The sequence below is a fragment of the Egretta garzetta genome, unplaced genomic scaffold (assembly GCF_000687185.1).
Source record: "Egretta garzetta isolate BGI_Z169 unplaced genomic scaffold, ASM68718v1 scaffold136, whole genome shotgun sequence".
In the NCBI taxonomy this organism is placed as follows: domain Eukaryota; kingdom Metazoa; phylum Chordata; class Aves; order Pelecaniformes; family Ardeidae; genus Egretta; species Egretta garzetta.
In genome coordinates this window covers 1655849-1676440 of record NW_009260066.1, presented here as the reverse complement: position 1 = coordinate 1676440, position 20592 = coordinate 1655849, and the positions used below count along the sequence as shown (strand labels likewise).

The 20592-nt window shown below is 37.3% G+C and overlaps 1 protein-coding gene across 1 annotated transcript in view; it reads right to left on the bottom strand.

Annotated features, from left to right (window-relative positions):
* Positions 1–20592, bottom strand: part of RASGRF2 (Ras protein specific guanine nucleotide releasing factor 2) — a 95152-nt gene that overhangs the window by 67397 nt on the left and 7163 nt on the right. Inside the window, exons 3-12 of the mRNA XM_035896613.1 lie at positions 15866–16013; positions 15153–15242; positions 13209–13462; positions 11986–12065; positions 11343–11536; positions 9727–9836; positions 7600–7718; positions 1872–2032; positions 826–896; positions 1–24 (exon numbers count right to left, since the gene is read on the bottom strand). The exon at positions 1–24 is cut by the window's left edge and continues 127 nt beyond it. Coding sequence (XP_035752506.1) covers positions 1–24; positions 826–896; positions 1872–2032; positions 7600–7718; positions 9727–9836; positions 11343–11536; positions 11986–12065; positions 13209–13462; positions 15153–15242; positions 15866–16013 — 1251 coding nt within the window. The remainder of the gene's footprint in view (positions 25–825; positions 897–1871; positions 2033–7599; positions 7719–9726; positions 9837–11342; positions 11537–11985; positions 12066–13208; positions 13463–15152; positions 15243–15865; positions 16014–20592) is intronic.

Below are 20592 nucleotides of genomic sequence, written 5' to 3'. Positions count from 1 at the left end.
AAAGCAAAAATGTGAGATTTCAGACTATAAGACAAAGAAAATAATGGTTTAATTTAAAATGGAAGTTAGTTTAAAACATCTCTCTGACAAAGAGCAAATCCTACTGGGGATCGAAAACTGGTTTTCTTTTTCACATACACCAAATACAAAAAAAAGTTACAAACATGCAATAGCAGGAGTCGCTATAAAGTACTTGTAAAGATACCAAATAAGGCTAAAGTCCTTCTAAGACTTGTGTGCCAATATACTCTTGGGACACTAGAAGTATCACTGAAATTAAAGAAACTACTTTCACAATTCAAGTGCAAAACTTGCCTAAAACTGCAGGATGGAAGCCAAAATGAGTAACAATAAAATCAGTTTGAGAATGTGTTTTGTTATTTCATTTGAACAAGCTTGCAGTCAAGATTTATAGGGAATCCAAGACAAAAACTTTCCATTAATTCTGCCAACTCACTCAAACCCCATGTATTCAAGGAATCCAATTATCTGCTTCTTTTAAGGCATTTTTTTTTTTCTTTCTGAGATCCTCTGGGTGAACTTGTATACAAAAGTCAGCAAATAATTTGTGACATTCCTTCAGCCAGCCTACTTGAAAATCCTATGTGGGATGTCAACAGCAAGAACAAACATAACAAAACAAACCCTTATCCAAGCCAGCATGCCCATTATTAAAACATCTATTCTACTGAATCAGCTTAACACTGTATTCCTCTGCTTTCATGAAAGGGGAGAACATATCAATTTGCTCTTATGAAAAATAAACAAAGGGTACCAATTTTAAGAAACCAGAAATTGTAATTACTACAAACAGCTGAATGTAACTTACAATCATCATCACTTGCGTCTGTCTCCTCAATCAGTGTGCACTCTATTAAAGACAGAACACCTCCTGTCTATGAAAACAAAGCACATTTTTCACAGATTTTGACATTTGTTCCCATTTGTTATTATAGTTATTTTTAAACTTTGATATACCTTACTGTAAGACTTTATATTACTCAGAGCTCTTAGGAAGATACAATTTCATGATGCACATTCTTCTCAAGAACCAAAACCAGATAACTAAATGTAGCATTTTTCTTAATCCAACAAAACAATAGTATATTCAAGTGTACAAAATTTCTTTCATTTTTGCCACACTATAATTTATCTCGCATACAGACTTGTTCACAAGTTTCAAAAAGGGTTAACTAGAATTTAATCTTCTCCTGAATTTAAATCAAATACGTACAAGATTTTTTAAAAGGTTCAGTTATACTCTATTTATGTTGCAAAACTGTTTAAGGGCTGCAAAGTGAGAAAGCATATGAACAGTCTTAATAACCCCTCAGAAATGTCTTTGTCAAATTAAAATTCTATTAAACACAACACATTCTGTAAACTACCAAACTCTCTTTCTTCGCAAGTCTACACTAGAAAAGCCTGATTCTCAACAAATATAAGTAGAGTGTTCTTAGAAGAGCTTCCAGTTTAAGAGAATGTGCTGTTCAGGAAAACAGAACTGACTTTTAAAATTAATCTTATTAGAGCACTGGAAATTATTCCACGGGTTGTACTGGCTGATTTAGACATTGAAAACTGACTTACATTCAGTGCTAGCTAGACATGTTGATATCTTGTTTCCAACCCCCAGCTTATTAGAATGATATGGTTTTAGAAAAAAAAAAAGATGTAGGTAGAAAGAACTTTGGCTCAATTCTACTACTTGGAATGAGAAGACAGAGCCGTCAGTCACTGTGCACCACCTGACTTCTGTTTATAACTACACACAAAAATCTCAGGTTAAAGCTGTAGAATAATAAAATACTGACATTTCACTGAAGTTGTGTTTTCATTTTGTAAATTGAGTCACAATGTAAAGTCTGTACCTTGAGCAGATGCAGTTTTCCTCCTGAACTTCTTGTACAAATTAAAAAATGTTTTGTAAATAAGAAGCACTGCCTTTCTCCTTCTTTCTTCAAAGATAATGATCCCAGACGAACTTTACTAAGTTTTCCCCTCTCAACTGAAGGGACTTGGATAAGGGAACCTGAAAATAAAGATCAAAAATTTACTGTGCTATAGTAATATTTAGTAGGCAGTGTTTAAACTGTTAATGCATTGAATATTATGACATTAATTAATGCAGCTTTTCATTCTAGTAAGTATCAATATACATCAGCTTCTGTTTTAAGCACAAGTAGAACATCTTTTGCACAAGTTCACTTTGTTTTTTACAATAAATAGGCTCAAGCAAGTACAGTCTAGACTCATTCTTATGTACATGGCAGTATTAAGATCTCAGGCAAATTCTTATGCAATCTAAACACAGTAATAGTTCACTGATCAGAAAATGAAGCTGAAGAGCAAACTGTACTTTTGGGAGCTTGCAAAAGGTACATTACTTACAAGCCAAAGAGACAGAGGATTAAAAGAACAGGTTTTGAAGGAAAAGTTTGTGCATGTGCGCCTATGTGCAAGAGATGGAAATGAAACACATTCCTTCCTCTTTTCTTATACTGCATAATTTTCGGTGTTCCACAGCTCATCTAAAATGTGTTACCAGTAAAACACTTCTGAACTAAATTGAACCCGGTTACATAAGTTTGAATTTGTGCTCTGCAGAACTCCAGACTGGGGACAGCTTTGCTTCTCTACCGTTTCATACCTCAAAACCAGTCTCTGACCAACTTTTCCAGATTGATATCACCATGTGTATCACTTCTGATTTTGGATCTGGAGTTAAATTTGGCAGTGAAGTGCAATCCCTCTGTATATCAAAGGGAAAGATTTTATGATACAATTTGCTGTTACCAGACAGGGCAGCCAGGAGACTTCCTAATCTCATTCCCACACATCTATCCTTACTATCACCTCTACACTTGCTCTCATCTTATTCCAACATTAGCTAGCTAATAGAGCTAAACCAGCAGGAAACTAATGCTACAAAGAAGTAGCTGACTTAGCTCCCTGATATGCCTCACTGCGAGGTCAAAAACGCACCAGTGATGATGCAAAGGCAGTAACAGCAGCAGAACAAGCATGAGGGGATGGATATTGGCCTGCTTCTTTCGGGGGCAACGAGATATTGGACTATCATAGCTATATCGAAGCTCAACTTAGCAGCAGCATCTTGACACAATGCAAGCCTGAAAGAATTATCTGTGAAATATTAGATTAGTAATTGTTACTGTACATTGTAAAAATATTCTCTTGTTCAAAATTCACATACACAAACTAACAAACGGAGAAATTAAGGTAACTGAAAAAGTTACTGTTTACATTTTTCTATTCTTAGCTCCCTCTGTAGATTTGATTAGCCTTAAGTTATTAATATATTTGAAACTTACACTGTTTGGCATAGCAAAATATACACCAGTAAATTTACAACAGTATAATGTTCTTTGACAGCCAATTCACATTTAAACTAAATGTGTACAATGTGATTTGTGTCATTGCAAGAAAACAGGGGGGGAAAGTTCTACTCTAGAAATTTGCAAAGGTCTGAAACACTTTTAGGTTCACTTAAATTCTGACCAAAACCCATAAATACTTATTGGTTGTTGTACTTCTCCCCAGGACAAAACAGCCTACCTGCCTCAACTGTGGAAGACAGGAAGGAGATCCATGTGTTCCATGTGTTGGAACTGTGACTTCCCTGTTACACCGACTGCCCTCCTCCCTCCCCCCACCCCAGCTCCCATTGAAAGGCCAATGAGTGTGTACAAAACAATTCCCAAGCAACTTCCATCACAAAATTTGCAGTGTCATTCTTATCCTGAAATTCTCTCTACACAGGTAGGATAGCAATATTCGACTTGCACATTTCATTATCTATAAATATGATACGGATACAGCTTTGGACCTCACCTTATTTTATTTTTTTTTGGATTTTCACTAGAATGCTTTCAGGAATACCATATTATGGTCTGCTAAAATGGGCTGAATGTTAAATGGTGTTCTTGTATGGAGCTGAAATGTTATTGTTTAATAAAGTAAATCAAAAGAAACTAGATTTTTTAAATGCAGAGAGACTGCAATATCTCTCTTTGATACTCAACACTTACAGAGAGAAATTCATCTCCTATACGTGCCACATGGCTGACATAAAGCAAGAACCTCATGCATTCCCATCAAGCTTTTGTGATTAATGAAACTGGGTATTTGCCCACCATGCATTCTATTACAGATTTCCTCTTAAGGAAAAAAAATGGTCAGAATTGGCCAATGTACAGTTGCAATGAGCAAGTGAGGCTAATTTTAGAACATTTGTTAATAGTATAGTTTGGACTATCAGTGTAATCTCAGGAATTTTTATCCAGCTACAGACCTAAGCGCTTTCAGTACTGCCAGAAAAGTCACTCTATTAGCCTTTGTTCAGTCCAAGAAATACCAAAGATTGTATTTTTTTTTAAATGTATTTTTTAGCCTACATGTAACTGCCTGATTTAGAAATTCAGTTTCACTTTCTCCATTATGGAGGCCTTTCAATTTTAATGTAAGGATGGTCAAACAATGGAACAGGTTGCTCACTCAGAGAGGCTGTGGAGTCTCCATCCTTGGAAACAACCAAAATCCAACTGGATATGGTACAGAGCAACCTGCTCCAGCTGATGCTGCTTTGAGCAGGTGAAATTGGACTGGATAATTTCCAGAAGTCCCTTACAAACTCAGCTATTCCAAGATTTTGTAATTGTGATACATTTATCAGTAGAGGTAAATTCATTGCAGCTGATGGCAGGAACATCAGACAGAAGGTTTGGAGGCATCTAGAGGGCCTCCAGATGCTGAGTTGTCTGGGTGTCAGACAATGCTGGCTTGTGGATTGCAACTCCCTATGTTTCCATTAGAGTCTTAAAGAAAATGTTCCTTGTCTGCCATGACTTATAGTGTGCCTGACAATAAAGTCTGTATCAAAGTAAGAGGCAGAGAAAAGGAGAGCCCTGAAGAAGAAAGAAACCTGAAGGGGAATCCACAATCTACGATGCAAAGCACTGCCAGAGATAGTTCCTATGGTCTCAACTTGTACGGCTCAACAGAAACAATCTCTGCTTAGAAAAGTGAAGTACATAACATATGGCAAAGTTGTAGTTCACAGAAAAAGCCTGAAAAAGGTAAAGGCAACTCTCTCCTTTTTTAAGCTAAAAAGAGGTTTCCTGTACCTGTCTACACTGATCAACACATAGAATTTGAGCCGGTCCTGGTTTCGACTGGGACAGAGTTAATTTTCTTCCTAGTAGCTGGCATAGTGCTGTGGTTTGGCTTTAGGATGAGAATGTTGATAACTCACTGATGGTTCAGTTGTGGCTGAGCAGGGCTTACACCAGTCAAGGGCCAGGGGCACAAGGAGCTGGGAGGGGGCACAGCCAGGACAGCTGACCCCCACTGGCCAAAAGGCTATTCCAGACCATTGGGTGTCATGCCCAGTGTATAAACTGGGGGAAGAAGAAGGAAGGGGGCGATGTTGGGAGTGATGGCATTTGTCTTCCCAAGTCACCGTTAACGTGTGATGGAGCCCGGCTGTCCTGGGGATGGCTGAGCACCCGCCTGCCCGTGGGAAGGAGGGAATTAATTCCTTGCTTTGCTTTGCTTGCGTGTGCAGCTTTTGTTTTCCCTACTAAACTGTCTTTATCTCAACCCACGAGTTTCTCACTTTTACCCTTCCGATTCTCTTCCCCATCCCACCAGGGGAGGGTGAGCAAGCGGCTGCGTGGGGCCTAGTTGCTGGCCAGGGTTAAACCACAACAGAGCTTAATTGAAATCAGTGAAGACAGACATCACTGTCAAAGTGACCCTGCTCTCAGATGTGAAAGGAAAATGGGCTCAGTATTACCTCATTAGCTCTATTCAGATTTCTGCACTTACACAAAATCACAGGCAGTGGATGTTGCAAAAGATACAGCCTTCTGTAACATACAGTCTTGTCCACTGCCCTTTGACTGTATGCCCAGAAATAAATCTGAATTTAATTTACTTAAACTATGGGTTTGACCTGGGTCTAACACTCCAGCAGTAATCTTTTTCAGACTGATTCCCACAGAAGAAATAATACTGATGAAACTCTGGGTATGTAGATAAAGTAGTAACAGCCAATTTTAAGGGGAAAGAAACCAACAAATATATAAGTACAAAATGTTGTAATCATATTGAAAAATATATCTAAAATTTAATTAAATTGCATGGTACAAGGCAATCTAGAAGAATGACAACCCTATAATTTTTTGGCTCTGGATGCAACACAACAGCTTTGTATTTTTCTCGAAGCCCTATTCATAACTCTTTAAATATCTCAGATAACAAATGCACATATTTAATGTAGAATCAAGTAATTTAATAGTGAGCGTTGAATAATCTTGGAATTTATTACAGAAAGTGTCATAGTTTGGCCACATAACTACAGAAACACCACAGAAAGGATTTCAAAATATATACAAAGCCTATTAAATTATCAGCTGTGTGTATGGCTCTATTTGAACACCAAATGTTCTGCCGGCTATCTAGAAAAAAAGCATGAAGGGATGCACCTAAATTACATTCCTAACCTTCCCTAAATACATTTAACACTTTTCAGACATAAAGAAGTTTGTACCTAGTAAAAACCCTATACTGCGTATCTGTAGTTACTATATACAAACCCACTAATTTGTTACAGAAGATACGGAAATAAATTATTATATAAATGGGAGAAAAATAAGCTTCAGTTATGAAGTTTTCATGTTTGCTGGTTCAACATTAAAGTAAACCCGCAAGAAATAAGTACTGCATCCAGTTTTGCAGTTCATGGTAAAAAGTGACACTTACTTTAAATGGAAAAGTTATTTTATTGTAATTTTGTGGAACTTAACAACAAATTCCACCTCTGCACTACCTAAGCTTCAATAGGAAAGAGTTTCCAAACCCACCATGAACAGACAGAAAAGAATACAGTATGGCTCTTCATTTCTTGTTTTGCTAACTATTCTATTAGAAGTAGTCCTACATTCCTGGCAGAACAGGATGTCTTTTCTTCATGACTTCTTGCAGAAGTGTCTTTTATATCTATCCTGAACTTCTACTAAAGCCCCAGGCCTCATCTCTCAAGAGGCAAAGTGAGTATGTTCACGTATTGCATCTATGCTCGCACTATCAATTTGAGATGTTTCCAAAGCACCAAGAAGAATGGGAACAACTCACAGCTGTTTTCTTCCCTAGCAATCACTTTACCACTGATGAAGCTTCAAGCTTCTCCTGCACCTTTGCCCAAATGCTGGTATTAGCTGGGACTGCTACATTAACTGGCCAGGCAGCCCTGATCTCTGTGAAGCAGCAGGTAATTTCCATCCCTTTGAAGACCACAGTCCAGGCAGTATGTACATTACTGTCCCATGGTTGTTTTACCATTCACGTGCTGCTGGTTTTCCTGGTTCACAAAGAAAACAGCACAGAAGTGGCATTCAGCTACAGCCTCAAATTATTTGACATCAGGACATTTGTGACTCACTCTCCATGGACCATGAGTAGTCTTAAGATGCTAGCTGTGCCCAGTGCAATGACCTGCCCAGTGATGGCAAAATTAACCCTACTGGTTTTCATGCAATTTTTTCATGATTATATAGACAAGTTTTAAAGAAGTCTTACCTTGGCGTATAAAAGTTTGGCTGGTATCTAGTAATATATCACAGCCTTCTACTATCATTCTTTCTATGGCTAGATTCTTTCGGATGTTTTCTGTGTCACTCACTTCATCATGCATCACCCTGTTAGACACAATACAAAATCACTTTAAATTCACCGAAATGTGGCTCACACCCGTTGTGTCTATTTTAACTTGTACTTACACAGTGTAGACACAGAAGGTAGCTGATGTCCTTTGCCACCTGCTCCAAAACAGATGTATGCATGCAGGACGTGATCACTCTAGAGCAAGTTTCTTGCATTTTTTCCTTCCCTTTCAAATTGTTCTTGCAATCATTTCACTTTTTCAGCAGCAGAACCAATTTGGCCAGACTTGGTTTTAGGCTATTTCTAAACACAACTGGCAGATGCCACCAAGCTAAAAACCCTTCACAGCTGACAGAATAGTACTTCTTGATCCTTAATAGACCTGGCTGCCACAAACATGGAAATGTTTCCTTGCATTTTGTATTGGTTTTTACACACTGTGGAGTCCCTGCCCTTGACTTTAGGTTCTCACTCTGTTCTGCTTCAGTTTACATCTGAAGGTACCATTCACTTCCCTCTTGCTTCCTATAACAACCACAGCTTTCATGGCTCACTGCTTACTTTCTTCCACCTTTTTTTCATAGGCATCTTCCTCTTACATGCAGAAACACGGATTTTTTGAAGGCTAAACTCAACCCAGGAATTTATATGGCATTGCGATGCATAATATTTTCCTGAACCGGGACCAGACTGTGCTATCTGAAAGCTCCTCCTCCCTCAGAACTACATTAAAGGGATTGAAATGAGTCACAAAGTTTTATATTTATGGTCTATACTGCCTGCCTTATGAGAAGAGGAGGATCAATCAGTCTCAGCCTCCAATTCTGAACGTTCAGTGACAAATTAGTTGGATCTGCAATGAACTCTGACTTATGAGACGAAGACAAGTCAAAGCTGATTGATCTGCTTGTGCACATAACCCTGGGCAGAAAAATCCTCTGCTTTGCTTGAGTGGAAATGAGACATTACTTCTTTCTGCTTCAGATGGCCTCAGAACAGGGCAGAACTTGCTGAACACTGCAGCAGTCAAACTCAGACCTTTCTGTAAAAGATATTGCCTGCCCAGCTCTTTAAGAAGTTAGAGTTTGAAGAGGTGGCAAAACATGACCTGACTTGCAAAGCTGTCTCTGATAAAAATACAGTAGGACGAAAAGGAAAAAATAATAAGCTCCAAATTAACAGGTAGTTTGCACAAGGCAGCAACTTTGTCTTAACAGAAAAAAGACTGAGCAGTCAAGAGCATGCAATTAACAAAAGCTATAAAGTGATCCCTCTTTTACAACTAAATATTCTCCAAGTACATCTTCAGTGAATACTCCAGCTACTCAAAATCTATATCCTGGAGTTCATGCGGCATTTCTTTGTTCACAGCAGAAGACACTGTTTCCCAGAGATAACATCCACATCTTTTACTGGGCTGACAGGGGTAACATCTGAGAATGGTCTGGGAGTTCAGGGAAGAGCTTAATTTTGCAGGTTTCTACAAGGAGCACCAGTTCTCAAAGTGTATTTTTAGTTCCTGTTTATCTGGTATTATTTGAAGCACATATGAAACTCAGTTATTTCATTAATGCTCTTAAACTACAACACATAAATCAGTACTTTTCAAGACCCTGATTGATTTCCGTTGTCACAGAGTATGGGAAATGCCCCCTTTTTTTAAACTGTGAAAGAAAAAATATATATTTCTCTATATAAAGAAAATTGCTTTGCTCATAACCCAGGAGTAGTTGGTTTCTATAGCAACTCGTATTCTCCCCTACCCAAAATACAAGGAGACACGTGTAGATTTATGTTAGCCAAAAAAAAAAAAAGAAGAGCCAAAATACTAGTTTGGGGTATTTGGGTTGTTGTTTTTATTATTGTTGTTGTTGTTATTGTTATTATTATTATTATTATACTCTTTGTTTTGTTTTGGTTTTGATCCTTTTCTTTATAAGAATTTTTTAAAAAAGAACAAAACCAAAACAAAATAAAGAAAATAGTTTTTCATTTCAAAACCTTTAATTCAAGATTATCAAACCTAAGGCAGAATAATCTTACCTTGAAAGTTCTTCTAGTTTAGATTTAGCAAATTCAAGGCTTTTTCGCTCAACGTGTTCATGTGGGGTGTGAGCCAGAAGTTCATGAAGTGTTATAATATATCTAGGAATCTTAAAACAAATTAGGCATAAAATCAGTAAATCCTTAAAGGAGTAATTCCAATACAGCTTTGTGTTAAATATTAGCCATTATTTTGGTCAGAAAAGTTTCACAAGCATAGCCTTTATTAAATGAATATCCTCAGCTAAATGATTATACATACATTCTAAATATAACTACTGCCAAAAATACCGCACTTTTGGGTGAGAGACACTGCAGAGGCATATGTATGTTTTCAGTTTGAGGGAGCACAAGATCCATTTATTACATTTTAAGGAAAAGACCAGATAAGAGGCAGCCACAAATATGACATTAAATTTCATTGTTTCGTGCTGATATCCAAGTGCCAATAGAGAAAACTTTCAAAACTCCCTGTGAATTCCATATGTACTTCCCCTCAGTTTTAAGAGTGTATGTGTATCTACATTTCTTGTGACTTCAAAAATGCCATCTGACCTGTTTGCATGTACACAAAATTCACATTGCACTAATAGACATTGAAGAATATGCAGTATTTGACTATTAAAGGCCACAGGGTAGCTGAAGGACCCTGATCCACTTATTGTTACTTAAAGCAGTTTCATGGCTTTTAACCAGAACCAAGTGATACTGCAGTATAACTTGTCTTTACAGAATGAAAGTTATTTAGGAGGAAACGTGACTTTTTATTATGCTGAAGTAAAAAGTCATCAGAACGACATCTTCCATTATGTATGAATAGCACCCTTTGTCTCCCTTCTAAGATGCCATGATCTTGTTTCAGCTCAACCAAAAAATCCCCAAACTTTACAATATACAAGCTCAAAGCTAAAAAAAATGAATTGTTAAAGATTCTAGTGGCCCTTTTGGCTAATATGAATCCCTTTTTTTTTTTCCTTTACTTGGTTTGCCAGTAACTGAACAAACTGAGGGGGTTCACTATTCTGTTGATGAGTAAAATGTTAGGTTAAATGTGAAAGGCACAAAATCATCAGACCGGTGTTTATTATAGACCTGTTAAAACAGCCAGAAATAATTAATCCAGGCAGATCAAGACAAAATATCAGAAGGATAAATAAAGTTTTCAAAACTTCTGCAGTGTATTTTTACCTTCTAAAGACCAACTCACTGGAGAACAAAGTGTGAGGAAAGTTTCAAAATGTGTTCCTAGTAAAATGCTGTGGCTGCTCTAACTTGCCATACCAGGTATATAAACCCTCTCTGGACTGCTTCATAATCCTGCAGCAGGCAGAAGTCAAGTAATTGTTTCTCAGCTTCTTTTCTTTTGGCACTAGTCCTCATCCCACATTCCCCTTCAACGTAAGTAAGATGCTGAATAGCAATGAATCGGTATAGTTGGGAGAAAAGATCAGGCAGAGTTTCAGTATAATAACAAAATAAATGAAAACTAAACTCATTTGTATTTGAGTATTTTTAGTTAAGCAAGAAGAATCTTCAGTCAATCATAATGTCAGTAACACAAAATGTATCAACCAAACATTAAAAACAAAAAGTCACAAAAAATACACAGAGACTACCTGAAACATGGGGTAAGTAAGGAAAGTTTCCAGCATTCGCCCCTCACATGCTGGGTTGGCTTCATATTGCTTCAAGAGTTTGTCAAAATCTCTGTTTTGCTTACAGTTTGCCAGTACTTGTAGACTATATTGATGATTCCGAACAAATTCTTGATATATGTTCAGCATTGGCAGCAGAATGTCAAATAAGTCAGCTAGAAAAAGTCAAGAAATGCTTTTTTTTTCCAGCTACCCATCTCTTGAAATATATTTTTAAAGAAACTACTATGTTCCATGGAAGTGAATTACTGTAATCAGTCCTGTTTCAAATATACTGAGATTTTAAAAACATTAAACTTGTCTCTTTCACCTGCCAAAATATGGTTGTTCTGATTAGCTAAAAATCAGACAATATCACTGAAAATTCAGGGGCCCATGTCTAATCAATGCTTAGGGCAGAGGCATTCTCATATATGGACTGGAAGACAGTCATTAGTGCCCACACGGGACTCCCACTACACCAGGTCTTGTGGTGTTAGTTCTGGAAATGTGTTTCATTCAAAAAGGACTTTAAAAAGTCCTGTCTTTAAAAAATAAAAGACCTTGCTGTAATTTCAAAAATAAATATGAAAATTGTACCCCTAGAGAACATATAGTAACTTACCTAGGATTAAGGTAGGCCAATTAGCTATTCTTGCTTTTAAGCCTTGGTGAAATATCTCATGAAGAAACATGATTGTTTCACTGAAAAACAAGTATTTAAACAAACAAAAAGACAATTCAAGTTCTATTTTCTGATTAATAATTCACAGAGAAACATCTCTTCCTGGTTAGTAGTATGTTTTGCACCCTGCTAGAAAAAACAGAAGGTAGTTATTATTATGGACGTGCTTCCGTTTATTGCATTGTTTAAAATTTTTAGTGTAGTCTGTCTGAAAAATATATAGCATTTGGTGTAGAAAGCATATTCTAACTTTAAATAAAAGCATCTATTAAATAAGACGTTCCACACACTTTAAGGGACAGGTTTTCCAAGAATATCCTTGACAATGCATTCAGTAGGTTAAGAGGACCAGTAAGATGCAGAAACCTCAAGCCACTGATAGTCATCTACATTCTCACTTGCTGCTATTTAAGGTTTTAAGCTTACAACTTTTCACTAACATGAGACTTAATATTGTATTTTAGCTTATGTGGTTAACAGAAGTAGGGGACATCCCAGTTGTGAGAGAAACCATGAAGAGTACAGTGATCATGAATGAGCTATGAAAGGAAAACCTGTCTCATAACTAAAGGAACATGTTCTATTTCTTATAAGTTTGGGGCAGACTTGGATGCAAGCCCAGTCTGTATTAAATGTTAGATGCCTGCAAGCTTATTTGTGCATACTCACTACAATAGTACTTGGATGCTTAATGCAAAGAACAATTCTTTTTTGTAGGATATGAAAAGACAAGTGAGAGGGAAGGAGGGTCCTTAGGCAGGACAACAGAAAATAGAAGATCTGATGTACTCATCCTCAGGGTCTTGTCTGGATCATATGAGGCCACTAACTCCAATTCTACTTTTGTAAGACAAAAAGAAACAGAAAAGGTGACAGAAAATTATGAGAACTGCCCCAAGAGGCACAATTTGTCCTTTTCTTCCTCTAGCAGAGGAAGAAATAGAATGTAAGGAGGCAAAGAGGTCTAGCTGGTTTTAAACGGCATTACTGAAAGCACCTTGCTTTTTACCCATGGAAACACGGTCTACATCAAGTGACATTGCTTACAACAGAACAAAAAGACAAGTGCCAGACCTCACTACTGTAAACTGAAGCAGAATGGGAAGAAGCAGTCAGAGAAAGCAGTCAGAGAAAGCCCCAAAAGCAAACAAAAAACCTCATACCTGTTCAGGAAAATGCTACTAACATCATCATGACTGATAGGTGGCTTCTTTGAACTTGCAGCCATTCTTAAGGGACGCAGAAAACAGTTCACAAGAACATAAAGTTGATGCACATATTCAGATTCAGCCTCCACCATGTTAAAAACTATCTGATTCCTTTTCCTCATACTTTCTGCATGGGGAGAACAAATATAATCTTGGACAATAGTTTTCCATTTCCTTCTACATAACCAGCCCCGCATAAAGCTCTGAACCTAAAAATGGACCAAGCAGAAAAGAAGAATGAGACAAAACATTATATGACTTATCATAAGCTCTTCATTGTAGTCTGTTGCCCATATTGATCTATAAAAGTTCCTGAATACTTTTTTTTTTTTTTTTTAAATTTCTGTTTGTTAATGAAATTCCTACAATCACTTGGTCATATTTGTTGCCAGGAAACAGATTGAAAAGATATCACATACATATCAAGGTACCTTTTACTGAAAGCTCAAATGTTGTACTCTTCCTATCAGCACAACTGAGCTACACACTGTGCAGGTTTTTTAGCCTCTTTTACCTCTCCTTACACATTTCTCTTACGCCCCCAAAAGATTGTGCAAAAATTCCAGATAACACATTTCAAGACAGACTTGGTATCACTATTGACATAATTCTAAAATAGTTGTCAAAATCAGTTTGCTTTCTGTTTTGGATAGATACCACTTAGCATGTGTATTTAAAGCTAAGTATCAATACACTGCTTAGTATCAGACACCTGGGCCAGCAATAATATTACACAGAAAAGGCAGAGGTTTGGCATTCTTAAAAAGTATCTCTATGTCATGGAAAAATCTACTTAAGTGTAATATCCACTGAAGTTACAAGTGGATAGGTCTACATCTGGTCACAAAAAATTTCAGTATGACTTCTCCCTGATCTTGATGGAAGACCATTCATCTTGAAAGAGAAATGCAAAATATCACTGGCAGAAGTTTACTCTGCATAAACAACTTTAAAAAAAGGGCACAATTGTCAAAACAATCGAGATGTAGAATGCAGTGAATTACACACAGAATCAGAGCTCTCCTTCAACTAGAAGAGACTTTTCCAGCTTATATTACAGTGTTTAATCTACATGAAAAGGAAAATTTATACAAGGGTACCAGCTCAGTGCTCACCCTGACTCAGAGTGCGTGACCCAGAAAAAGTCAGATACTAAGTCCACATACCATGAAAGTAAAGATATTATGCAATTTAAAAGACTGGACACTGTGAGAATTAGGGAAACACATACAGGATCACATCTTCAAGCACAAAGTCCATTCATGCTCATGCATTAGGATTTTTGGGAGTCAGTGGGGGGCACAGTTCCGGATGCTGGTTATATCCAGCCTTAAGCAGTATTACCAAAAGCTGCACATGTAAATGCCATACATATTGGGACAATTCTGTCCCTGTTAATAAAAGCACTGGCCATAGTATCCTGCAACAATCATCACCAAACCAGCCAACAACCTGAACCAAGACTGCTCTCTGCATTTTCAGTATTTGTATTCCAGCTGCGTGACAGAATATAAGTCATTATCTTGTATCTTTATAAGCATTTTTATAAGAAAGGAGTATAAAGTCACTGTACACTTGATTCCCACAGGACACAGCCCATGACTTAATTTCAATCTTTACATGCAGTTGAATGCAATGTGCAAGCTTCTTTAAGGAACTGAATACCTTATATGTAAAATGAATACTTAAGTAACAAATACACCACAGGATAAATGTGGCACTGAAACATAGGAAGCTGACGTAATTTAAGAGGTTTAAGAAGCGGCAGGGCAAAAGGAATCTTTCTGTTTGACTGTACTTAATGAAAATAAATGAAGACAAAACTAGACAGACTAAAATACAGAAGTACACGCTCCATCCCACCCTTCTCCTCTTAAGCATAGAAGAATGCATGTTTACCTTTTTTATTTTTTTAATATCTGGATCCTCATCTTCCTGGTTGCCTTGATAAGGTCGCATCCTTTCTTTTGTTTTATTGAGAGCTATAATCTGACAAAAACAACCATTCATTAAATGCTTTCTCACGTTAATGAAACTCTTAATTATAGAACTAACAGAAAAAATATTTTCCTCTTCTCCAAGCCTGTTAAAACTGCACAGAATGTCAAGCACATATTTGGTCACAGGGACATGAACACACTTCTCCGAAAACCAGCAAGACTCTTGATCCAGGTGGAGGAAGGACCAGAAGAGAGATGGTTCTCATCTCAAAACCAAGTGACCTTTTCAGCTCAGGACTGCCACAAAAATTTTAACGTTCAGTGAAATAGAGCAGTTTGGAATACTCCACAATGCTGTCACAACCAAAGACAATGTGTTGAGGATCAAACTCCTCGTAAGGAGACAGGTAGGAAATAATGCAATCAATGGGACCCGTACTGCAAGGCAACATGTCATCTTAAAATCTCTGACAAAGAATTAATCACATCAGTTTAACAGTCCCCAATATAGCTAAGAAAAATATTTAGCCAAGGATTCAGAGGGGGACTATTACACATAGACCTTATGGGGTTCCATTATTTTCACAAATATTACTGAAATATTGAGTATTATTGCAATGTACGCAGCAAAATGTTACAATTCCATGAGTACTTGATGACTCTGGCACATACCTCAGATTTAAGTCTTTCAATTTCTGTGTCTTGATCTTCAAGCTGATGTCGAAGCTGATTGGCTGCAATCTTTTCAGTCTCTACAATCTGGACGAGATGAATGTACTTCTGCATCAACACCTCCCTTTCAATCAGAATATCTGAATAACTAAACCAGAAAACATTTAACTTAGTAAAAATAGCCAGATATTTTCTTCCATAGCCCCTTATGAGATATTGACAGAATAAACATTACACCAGTAACAAGAAACCTGCAAAACCATGTTTGTTTAGCTTAATACATACTGAAAAGCTTGATTGCAAATCACCCAAACTGATAGTGTTCAATATCGTTTGTAGACACAGGCACTAGCAGAACCCAGTTTTCCAGTACACATTTACCAAGAGCAGGATAATTGCACTGATCTCTTTATGAGCTTCTAATTCTCAAGCAAAGCCCCAGAATTCTACTAATTCAATTTATCTTATTTATTTTAAGGGCTGCTTTTTTTCCATCTTTTGGGAGGACTTGTGGTGAGCATCTGGCACTTCATCAGAACTAATTCTAATTCTCTCCAACTGTCAGATCTCTTAATGGAAGAATTCCCATCATAACTGTTATTTTAGTTTGCTAACACCTATTTTATTTTTTAGGCCAGTTTTGAGATTACTCAGATAAATGCATTTATTTTAATTAGTAACAGGAACTATGTTATCAGTCCTTTCTTTTAGCTCTTGGGCAGCAAACTGCCATTGATTTGTATTTTTCTGAAAAGGAACAGTATCCCTAGTGCAATTAGATGTCACAATCAGAGCAGGGATGAGAATCATACTGGAACTACTGTTCACAACTTCAGGTAAAAGAGAAATCGGTTTCTTCCTATGCAACATCTTCATCAGATGTGAATTTCATGTGATTATACGTAATACCACATGATTAAGGTAATTTAAATGTGCAGAAAGAGCAGAGTCCTACAAAGTGCTTGTTTGCTGGCCTTGATTCAGCAAAATCTACAGACACATGCTACCTAGATTTCAGGAAGCCTGTTCCTCTGAGAGTTAAATAATTTTACAAGACACAGACTAAACTGCACAAAACATGGCACCATGAAGCCCTAAATCTTTGACAAGGGATCTGTTACTATTTTATGATCTATCATTGAAAATGCTGACTATTATATCTTTTTCCACTGTCAAGTTAGCACAGGATTTGACATAAGGAATTTTTGGATTGCACACATTTTCCTTCTAAATTTCATTCTACTTGTAACAGCACTCATAAAAAAATGAATATTTGCTATTAAATGCTGTAAGGCTTTTAAAAATGTAATAATGTGCTTCTTCTCCAGTTAATCTCTTTTTTCATATATATTTACTGTCACTTCAATTAGTATTAGTGCAGTTATATACTGGAGGGGGCCAATATTGAGTACAGCTATTAAATTCAACATCTAACCTGGAAAGCAAGCTTAGATTTAAAATAATTAGAATTAATTCCCACAGCTATCATAAAGCAGAAGTTTTTCCTCCTTGAACAGATTATAAAAATAAAAAGTGAATTTAATTCTATTGCCTTTATTTTTATGTTTTAACTGCTGCAATAGTAAACAATAAATGGCAAAAAGAAAGAAGGTCAGAACATCTCTTCCAACAAGTAAAACATTCGTAACCCATATATCCTAACTGTGGAATAAACAGTAATAAAGTATGAGATTTAGTTCTTTAAAATAGTTCAATAAGAATATTTTTTGTTTTACAAGAATCCTGTTTTTTCAAAAACCATAGTATTTAATTTCTTTGCACCCTAAGAGGCATTTGCACATGATAAAAAGTGTCTGAGTTAGAAACAAAGGTAGCACTTGTTCTTTTACAATGATGAGATGATAAAAACATATGTAACATATGTAAGAAAATGCATTCCTTATTGCCTGCAGCACCACCTTGGTTTATACTTAATATGAAGACTGGTCTTTTCTAGCTAAAACCAGATCCAGACAGGTGACAAGACCTTTTTTCTATTTATCAAAATTTTCTTTAACTGTTGCTACCAAATGTTTCCAATACAGAATTTGCCAGATTTGGCTTTGCTTTTATTCAAGACTCAGGAAAATAGAAGGACACAGTATCTCAAAGCATGAACAGCAGCTGCAGTCGGAGCTGATGTAAGATTCAGAATACTATTATATACAATGTTTTTATTCCACTTTTTAAATTTTTATTTTCCTTCTTTAGGGGAAGAAACTTCATCTCGATTTTTCAGCTTCTTTAAATGCATTAAGCCAGACTTCCACAGTCTTGCTTTACTAGGGAACAAGGACTTTGCTACAAAAGATTGAAAAGTTTTTGTTCTTTTGAGACGTACTTAAGAGTATTTTGCCTAGTTAGTGGCTTTGGTTGTCTAAAATGTCAGTTTCAGCCTGGAAACCAAATAACATTTCCTTCACTCCCATAATTAGCAGTATGAAGAGGAGTTAATTAGAAAAGCCTATGTACACCTACAGGAACTTAGAACAGGCTATCCATTTTCCTTCTCAAAACTGCTACTTGCTCTGGGAAAGGAAAATCATAGGATTTTGGAGTAGACTTCACATACAGCCCTTTTCATCCAACTGTATGTATGCATTAAAAATCATCATGCCTGAAGTGCTAATCTGCATATCCAGGATAATGCCAGGAGCCTTCCAAGAGGGCAGGATTTCAATATTGAATTGATTACACATGTATACAAACCCCTTTGTTAAAGAAAATTGTACCAAAGTGCTCAAATGTCAAAAGAAGATGAAAAATTCATATAACAGCTTGTAAGCAGCCAGCCTAGATCTAGTTCTCTCACTTGGATATTGTTTAATAGAAAGAAGCAACTGCTGTGAACCACAGCTTTCCATGCATTTGTATTAACATTTCATTGAGAGAAGCAATTGAGAAATTTGTAATATGTAGTAAGACTCAGAGCATCCTGAAAGCTGAAGCTGTATCTATTTCCTCCTATCGTTTGTAGAGACAGGACTCAAAACAGGTATTTCAAGAAACTTAAGCTCTGATTGACCACTACCTACTACAGGGAAATGAAGAAAATCCTGAGAAAAATAACACATCATTTAGGCCCCATAAGAGACTCAGAAAATGTAGGAAAAGTGGAGAAAGTTTAACCAGTGCCTCATTATCAGGGTCTCCTTGTTGTGGTAGCAGACCAAGATAAAGGCTCCAGTAGTGCTACCAGCAAATAGAACTGATTTTTGTACTAAAATCAGACCAGAGTTATGGTTCATTGGATCACTCTACACTAATTGTACTAAAGCTGCTCACGCAGCTGAAAGCACCAGGCATTGGACCTGGCCAGAACTATTTATGGTCGTATCAAATCACCCATTTGAAATGAAAAATGTACAACACCATCAGCTCCTTATGAAAATCAGGGAATACGGCTCTGGGGGTCTGGAATGCAAAAGAAACTGCCTACATCTGTCCCTAGTAACCACGTTCCAGCAGCTATAGGACTCCTTGACAGAGAAGGAATAGCCTCCAGACAGGTTTTTAAGTCTAATGGCACATTGACAGCCACACTAGGGACAGAAACAGTAAAAGCTGCAATAGAACTTAAACAATCCAACCCTATGACTCTAACCAAGGTGATCTGGGAGACCACCTGTACACAAGTACCATTAGCCTTTAGTGAACTCCTGTGTGATATGGGATATCAAAGCACACCTATGGCTGAGAAGACTGCAGGGCTGAGGCTTACCAGAAGACAGAAAATTAAGATGGGCTTTCAGACACACACAGCAACTGTTTAGAAAGGCTGAACAAGAGATGTCTTTCCAGTCAAACAGGTGGGAAATGGCACTTGGACTGGTGAGCAATTACAGCAGCCGCAGGGTGGGGGGGTGGGGGGGTGTAGGACTATGTTATACATGGGGAAGCATGCGAAGTCCACACCCCAAATGGCTTATGACTTTTAGTACAAGATGCTTGTAACAGAGACAGTGAGAAATACAAACTGGAACACAAACTCTTTCAGAAGGGTGGACCCAACAACCATGGGAGGTTTCATGCCTCCAAACCATGTCATTTGGGGAACAGCTTGCTCTAGGACCATGGGCATGTGAGGAGGGGAACGCTACCCTCTTATGCAAGAATGAGACAACCATCAAAATCCATCTCATTAACCAACTATTTACTTATCAGACTCACAACTCATACTAAGAGCATCTGTTTCAATTGTCCTGGCACTCCTTTATCCAGGAAAATCTGACTATAGCAATTCATCTACAAACAAATCGGAGCAAACAGGCACCTTACCGCACTATGCAAAACTGGGACAGAACTCAACAACAGCTATGAAGTCCGGACCAAATATAATGGAAGGGATGCTCCTTGCTGCATGAGCTGAGGCTTCACAGTGCTGTTATGAACTTGTAGCTATCTTCAGAGAATGTGATTGGGGGCATTTAAAATGTTCCCTTAGAAAACAACCGCCACACCAATCACCTGGACAGCCATAATTACCAGAACAACCATCGTTGCTTTTGAAGTTTTATGTCTAAGCTATCTAAAGTGCTGCCTGTCAAGACCTACAAGTCATCCTGAGGGGCTTAAGGAGCCCTTTGCAGCAGCACTGAAATGTCTGCTCCAAGAACATAGCCCTTCTAGGAAATAAAACAGATTTCCATGAAGTGCTGTGCAAGGAGCACCAGAGGTACAGTCACCTCTGGTACGCAATGTTAAAGTGTGTACAAGGCTTGTTGTGG